This window comes from Mustela lutreola, chromosome 2, assembly GCF_030435805.1.
Source record: "Mustela lutreola isolate mMusLut2 chromosome 2, mMusLut2.pri, whole genome shotgun sequence".
In the NCBI taxonomy this organism is placed as follows: Eukaryota; Metazoa; Chordata; class Mammalia; order Carnivora; family Mustelidae; genus Mustela; species Mustela lutreola.
This window is the reverse complement of record NC_081291.1, coordinates 128088010-128095931: the sequence shown is the minus strand read 5'-3', so window position 1 is coordinate 128095931 and position 7922 is coordinate 128088010. Positions and strand designations below refer to the sequence as shown.

The window sequence follows — 7922 nt, the reverse complement described above, 5'->3', positions numbered from 1 at the left end:
TCTGGCGTGCCCATGGCCCCCTGGTCTCCTGAAGCCACCTCCGCATAGCAGGGTCTCCCCCTGCTATGACAGCATTGCAGCACTGGCACGCTGGGCCATTGGTGGTGAGACCATTCTAAAAGGGTCTCCAATCCATTTTCCAGGAGTAAGGGAAGACAGAGTTGGGGCACACCTAGCAAATGGTGTGCAAATGGTTATTTTAATGATGTGTAGAAACGAAAATGGTAGCTTCGCCAATTTGAGAATTTACCCACATGGATTGGCGTTGTTGGACGTGTAGAGTTATGGTGACGATTTGCAAGGCCAGGAAGTTGACAGTCTTTTGAAACCAGTAGAAGAAAGAATGAAAGAACTGGGTAAGGACCATACTGAGGAGGTGTAGAGATTACCACCTGTAGTTTAAGGAGGGCCTCGACAGGTATTGGCTCACTACTGATGGTCTCCTGGCATCGATGAAGTTGTGTATGATGAAGACTCCCCTTATAAGAACATCAAAATTCTACACTCAAAGCAGTTTGGAGATGTTCATCCAGTGGAGTGTGATTCACATAGGCCATCCCAAGCAGTAGGAAAGACTACGTATGGTGGCTAAGATACACTGACTCCAGGTGGTGGAGGTAGGGGGCATATTATGTGAAATAGTCAAACCGAAACCAAAGATGGTCACTATGGTAGAGATTGACACAATGGTGATTGACGGATGTAAGGAACACCTGTGAAAACCATGTAGCCACCCCTTAGACAATCTTAAGGGAGACTGCTCTCAGGTTTTAATAGAAGATTGTATTCTAGTACCAAAGAGGTACACCAAAGAAGGAAGAGAGTTTGATTATGTGGATTAATGATCTGACAGCCGTTCTGATCTCCGCATCTCCTGAAGATTTCATATGGGAGTTGCTCAGACGGACTCTTGACCTCTTCATGAAAGAGATCTGTTTCTTCTGAAACAGGATGGGAAATATTTTCCAGAGGGTAACAGTGTCAATCTGACAGAAGCCCTGGCATTCTATGGTGAACAGCTTGGGTGCCTGTATTGTCCTGTGGAATTCTCAAAGGAGATAGTCTGAATTCCTTCATACTGGCAACTGTGGAGATTTTACACTATTTGGAAGAAAGCAAAGCCTTGAAGACCAATATCCCCTAATCATGTGTGCTGCAAACAGCTTTCCTGATCTCTGCATGCTGTACATGACATCCAAATGAGTCAGGAGATTCACTGTGAATTCCTTCAAGGTTTCTTTCTTTTTAAAAATTATTTCAATGAAGAAAAGGACAAATGGGAAATAAATATTTTGATGAACTAGTGTGTTATTTTTTTTTTTGAAGGTCAGCTGAAGGATGATTGGGCTCCACAGTAAAGACTGCTAAATGCACTGAATCCCTATAATGTGATTTTTCTTACCTTTTTTTTACATGCAGGCTTTTTGTTTTTGTTTTGGTAGACTTTAAATTTGGTTTCTTTGAGGAAAGAACATCATTGTTTTGTTCTGAAGGGGAGTTCTTGATGCTATTTCTTCCCAAAGATTGACTTAGATATTAAAATTTGGTGCCTATGAGAGATATCTGAGAAAAAATGAGTAGCAATGCTTCAATTACAAATATAAATGAGAAAAAAATTAAAATTCTTCAGAGCTGATCAAGAGAAATATTCACATCCCCCAAATATTTATAAATACAGTGTATGAGCTTTTATGCTTATTGTCTCAACACTTCTCAATTTAAAATGTTTTCTATTCATCATCTATAGTCGTATTTTGAAAATGACATCATAGCCTGAATACTGATAGATATTTAGCAACACACCTTTTCCCTATTCTTTGTGGAACCCATTTCCCTTGGTCCTTGTGGACCATCCTTTCCACTTTATTGTATATTTGCCTACGGTGACTCTCATGGCATGTTTTCCACTCTGCAGTGTCACAGTCCCCGTTTCTCGGTCAGACTGGTCTTCTTTCCTGCACAACCTTCCTGCACATGCCTTCCTGCACGACCTATGTGCTTTCATGACCCATGTGGACCTTCTTACCTCCCGTGTACTGCCGAGCAAGAGCCTAATACTCCTAACAATGGCATCTTTGAGTTGGGTGCCCTGACATTTCCACATTTGGGGAGCACATTTATTTTGTGGCTATTTTGGTTTTGCATTTCCTGATTTTAATCATTTTTTATTTCTTTCATTCCTAATTTCTAGGGAGGGAGAAGAAGTGTTAAGCCTGCCTTTTACCAGGTGGTCTTATGATTTTAAAGAATCTCCACACATTAAAATTCCATTTTTATGTAATATCATTTTAATAGAAATGCTCATTTTATGGAAGGGAAATGTCAGATAAAAATTTGAATGCTTCTTAGGAGCCTCTTTTACCCTTTTTATTGCATTTTGATGTGGCTTAATTCATTAATAAAGGGGGATGAGTTGGAACTGTAGCGTGTTTTATCTCCTATCATTATTCAACAAAAGAGAATATTTTTTCAATAAAAATTTTAGAGCAAATTTCCAATTTTCTGAAAAATACATTTTTAAAAACAGAATGACCTTGGATTCAATTCAAAATGGGAATTTTACAGCCACTCTTGCAATTCATTTACTTCCATAACAGTGCCAGGGCGGTAAGATCTACTATTATTATTGCCACTTTGTAGATGGGGTGAGTGACATTCACAGAAACAATGTGGGTTATCCTCGATCACAGCACTGCAACTTCATCTCTAGGAACTAGGTTAAGAACCAATTGTGTTAAATTTTAAATTCAGTTGCTAAAAAACCTCCCCCTGGTCTTTCCTTTTCTAGTCTCTAATTTTCTTCTTTTCTATAAATTTTTTAAAGACATTCACTCTATCCTGGACACTTTATACTACCTGCTCTAATTTTTGAAGATGATACCTTGCCCATGTCCAGTGTTAAACTGAGGATACAGAAAAGATGTCCTAGCGATGCTTGGCTGGGTTGTGTCTGCCTTCAGCTCAGATCATGATCCTGGGGGCCTGGGATTGAGTTCTGCATTGGGCTCTGTGCTCTGCAGGGAGTCTGCTTCTCCCTCTCCCTCTGCCTGCTGGTCCCCCTGTTTGTGCTTTCTCTCTCTGTCAAATAAATAAATAAAATCTTTAAAAATAATCCATTCTCATACGATCCAATATGACCAGAGTTGTGCTAGCGGTATGTACGAAGCACTCTGTAAATGCTAAGGAAGTGTGATAGAATCTGCCCAGGGGTGGAGGAGGGAGAAGTAAATGGATGAAGGTTTTAAAGGGTCAGTGACATTTGGAGCTGATAATTTGAAGGCAGAGTAGAGAGAAGGCAAGGGCACAGGGAAGGCAGAGATGGCCAGGGTGCGAAACCCATCATGTCCCAGATAGGGCGTGTCCCGGGGCAGGGCTGCTCAAGACCTGGGGCAGGCAATTAGGCAGGACACGTGTAGTCCCTCCCTGTGCATTCCAGGTGGCTGGGGCTCATCTGTAGAAATGGGGAGCTGCAGATGGTGTAAGAAGTGCAGGCACTGTGGGATCCTGAGACGGTGCTCTGGTCATGACACGGAAGAGAGATTGGAGCGAGGACAAATTGGAAAGCAGGGCCCATCAGGAAATGACAGAAAGAAGATAAAAAGGCAGAACTAAGACAGTGACCATAGGAACTAAGGGAGTGGAGTGGACAAATTTGAGATTTTGAGAGAAAATGGAAAAAAAAAAAAAAAACCCAAACCAAAAAACAACAACTTAACCCAAACACCTAGTTGTAGAGTTTAAGGGGGAAGGCATGTTTCCATCTCATAAAAATCTAGAATTCTGGTAAAACACAACATATTTAGTTTAAAGTTGTGATTATTTGGAACATAGTTCTTTAAATTCCTCAAATAAGTGGTTTTTCCATGCTACACATTTTTAGGAAAGGCAAATGACAAGAAATCAAATTGAAAATCAATTTTATATTTAAGGAGGGAATTCTTCCTTTATGTTCTGGGATCGTTTTAGATCATTTCAATTTCTTTCATCTTCCCGGTCACATTCCTGGCCCTTCCTCTCCTACCTTCACACCCACATTCTGCAGTGGCTCTACTTCCTTCCTGCCACCGTGCCTGTCCTTGGTTACCCTCAGCTATAGCACTGCCTTAGGAGCCCCAAGGAAGAGTCTGGTCTGCTCCCCACCCCTTCCAGCCATATGGCATTAACTCCTTCAGGCCAGGGACTCTTTTCCACTTTTCTAGCTCTCAGAGGGAGGGAGCTAAAATTTAAAGTCTTTACTACGTCACTCCCTAAGTCGTTAAAATACGTGATTGACTTAAGGCTCTCAATACGCATTTGAGGACTACTATCATGGTTTCCCAGATTGGGAGACTGGAGACCTCGATCACATAATGAGAAAGCTAATGCTTTTTATATTATTTCACATTACTATCTTAATGTCTATTCTATGTCCTGGCATATAGTGGATGCTCTCAGTAGATGTTTAATTAGCGTTTAAACAGAGGTAGATTTTCTCATCAATAGGTAGCCCTCTGTCAAGCTTGCTAGCAGATAGGGATTCCCCTGTCCCTGGAGTATATAAGTTGTATTGTGTTTCAGCTTTATCCTGGGTTAAATGCAGCATTGTGTGTTAGTACAGGAATCTTGCTTTAAAGCCACTTTTGTGTTTATGGGATAATGTGCCTCAGGAGACCAACACTGGTTACAAATGTAACCAGTATGCCCTTGGCTTCTCCAGTGTTAATTACACATGTGTCACACTTAGAATAAGATCACAGATCTCATTTTTCTTTGAGTACCTATCTTTCTATTGGGAAGAAGTTCAGACTTTTCCTAGATCTTTTTCTCCGAGTATTCCCAGGAGCCCCTGTTGTGCAAGGTGGGTCCCTTCGTAGTCACCATCTGTCATGAGCCAAGGCAAATTCTACAGTTCGATGGGTTAGAAAGGCTTTGCTAGGGGAACTTTAAGCAATGTTCAGCAAGATGTGGTGACATGACATGAATGGCAAGAATAGAAAGGTGTGCTGTGTGCAGTGCACTGTGCACATTCTAGGGTGAACATTCTAGGAGCAGGACCTGTTTCTCGATCTCTCATCTTATAGGGCAAGTGTAGGAGAGGAGAACTTTCTTACTCTTCCCTTCTAAGTTCTTTGATTAGTCTAATAATTCAACAGACATAAAACGGATTAACCAGAGAAAAACAAATTTAATTTTATACCTACAGGAGCACCAAAGAAGTGATCAATGCACTTTTATATGTTAGACAAAGAAACAATAAATTTGTGAAGAATTGAGGAAACAAAGGGAACCTGGGGTCCATGGTAACTTACCACTAGGATAGAAAGGCCATGTTCCTCATCAGCAACTCCTGCTGGTAAGAGGGGAGAGGTCTCAGTTGCAGATGACTTATCCAGGCTAGTGTTGATCAACAGAAAAACGTATATGTATAGGAACCGTATATGCAAGTGTGAGCGTTTTACTAACTACAGTTGAAAAAGGAAATAAAAATGTGAAATCCATTTTAATAATACATTTTATTTAAATTACTATATCCAAAATTTTTCAACATGTAATCAATATAAAAACTGATATTGAGATATTTTACATTTTTTTAAATTACTAAGTCTTTAATGTCAATCAGGTGTGTATTTTAGACTTACAGAATTTCTCAATTTGGACACTAAACTTCTTTTGGAAATACTTTATCTGTATATAGATTTCATACAATTTACAGTTAGAAAGTAGATTTTTGGGGCGCCTGGGTGGCTCAGTCGTTAAGTGTTTGCCTTCGGCTCAGGTTATCATCCTAGGGTCCTGGGATCAAGCCCCACATCAGGCTCCGTGCTCAGTGGGAAGCCTGCTTCTCCCTCGCCAACTCCCCTGCTTGTGTTCCTTCTCTCGCTGTGTCTCTCTCTGTCAAATAAATAAATAAAATCTTTAAGAAAAAAAAAGGAAAGTAGATTTTCATCTCCAAATTGTTCCAAATAAATACTTTGAAGTTTTCCAATACCTAAATTAAGTACGAATTTTTAAATTCAACTTTAAAAAAATTTAAAAAATAAAGTTTAAATTAAAATTAATTTTTTGTGCTAGGCACATTTCAGGTCCTTGATATTCCTACTTGGCTAGTGGGTACAGTATTGGACACAGAGCAAGCTCCTGGAGTCATTTTTGGGCAATCCCAGGTATGTATAATGTTAGTATTATCTGAGAACCAGCAAATCTTAAAAACAGTAATATAATAAAACACAAAGAAATAATATATTAAGTCCCAATTCTGGGTTTGAACCCTAGCTTTGCTACTTTCTGTCTAAAAGGAAGTTATTTCACTTTCTGGACCTCAGATTACTCATCTGTGGAAAGAGATAATATTTCTGGCCTGAGTTTTGTAATGAGGACTAAATAGGACAATGCCTACCTTACAGTGAGTTGTCAATAAAGGCAAGGTAATACTGTTTCAGAGTTTAAAAATCCTTTCATAGTTCATTATTTCATTTTCTCCTTACTGAAATCTCATTAAGAATGGAAAAATTTATTATTTCCCTTTATAAAAGATCTAGAACAGGTCTTCAAAATCTAAGCCTATTTTGTTTTCCATATTATGATTACTATCACTGCCAGTTGGCTTGAATCGAGTGGTCTCTATAGGAGGTACTGTTCTTTTTTTTCTTAAGATTTTTATTTTATTTTATTTTATTTATTTGACAGACAGAGACCACAAGTAGGCAGACAGGCAGGCGGATGCAGAGAGGAGGAAGCGGACTCCCCGCAGAGCAGAGAGCCCGATGCGGGGCTCCATCCCAGGATCCTGGGATCATGACCTGAGCTGAAGGCAGAGGCTTTAACCCATTGAGCCACCCAGGTGCCCCCGAGAGGTACTGTTTCTTAGGGATGCACTTTTGATAGCCACACTACACCAATTTTCCCCTTCTGGTTTTGAGGAAGTAGGGATTGACACAGCTATTCATATCTATAAACCTATTGTACAAGGCTTAGAGAAGAGGCAGACTTGTTATTGATATTAGGGATTCAGACTACCCATTTCTCATGAAATATTTGCCTTTCTACTTCCCTAAACACTTACTTAAAAAGAAAGTTAAGGTCTTGATTATTCATGGCATGTGTTTTTGGCACATGGCCTCAGATTGATAGATCACAATGAAGGAACATAAGCAATAGTTAATTTTCAAGTTTCCATGCCATTTATTAAAGATTGTGTGTCGACAGTGATTTTGAGCTCTAATTATCTCATGTAGTCTGAGTGTTTTTGGTTTGTTTTCATTGAGGCACAAGCAGAATATGCTTACGTTTATAAGTTTTGGGATACTCATTGGGTCTGTTTTCTGATTTTTCTCTTCCTTTGATGACCTATCAAAAGCTGGAGTCTGCCCCTATGTGTCATTCCAGTCCATTCTGTCTTGACAATCTGCTGCTTGTCAAGGCTGTCCCATAGTCCTTTGTGTCCTTGTCTGGGAGCCCAGGGCACTTTTGAATGCATTAGGCAACTTGTGAAATATCTGACTGAACTTGGGTTCCATCATGCCATCTCAATGAATCAAGCCACTGTAAATTAAAGCTTTGTTCTACCAGTGGTCTTCCAACTTTGAATACATTTGATTTAAGGGACTTTGGTCTCTGATCATCTCCTCCTTTATGAGGTGATATTCTGTAAGTGCAGGGAAAGAATGAAATGAAACATTTGGAGAAGACAGGTATGAGGAACATAAGCAAAGGAAATAGGGCTAATCCACACATGGTATCATGTTGTTATTTATAAAGGCAGGTGAAACATTATAATTGGTACCATGTGAAAGTTACTTCCGTGACCTTCCAGACTGTGTGTCTCAGGGATGTGTGGTAGAGGTAGTCATAAAAAATTTTATGCCATGGGCATTCTGTAAATAAAATGCTTCCACAGGCCTCTGTCTATGCAACAGCAATGATCTATGATGCAAGTATCAAAA

General features: G+C 39.7%; 1 protein-coding gene and 1 pseudogene across 1 annotated transcript in view; one reads left to right on the top strand and one right to left on the bottom strand.

Moving 5' to 3' along the window:
- The first annotated feature begins 328 nt into the window (after positions 1-328).
- Positions 329-1127, top strand: LOC131825873 (spermine synthase-like; annotated as a pseudogene).
- Positions 1128-5611: 4484 nt separating this feature from the next.
- The window catches only part of SPATA16 (spermatogenesis associated 16), a 259451-nt gene continuing 257140 nt past the window's right edge, over positions 5612-7922 (bottom strand). The window contains exon 11 of the mRNA XM_059163453.1: positions 5612-5871. Within this exon, the coding sequence (XP_059019436.1) occupies positions 5791-5871 (81 nt within the window). The 3' untranslated portion in view covers positions 5612-5790. The remainder of the gene's footprint in view (positions 5872-7922) is intronic.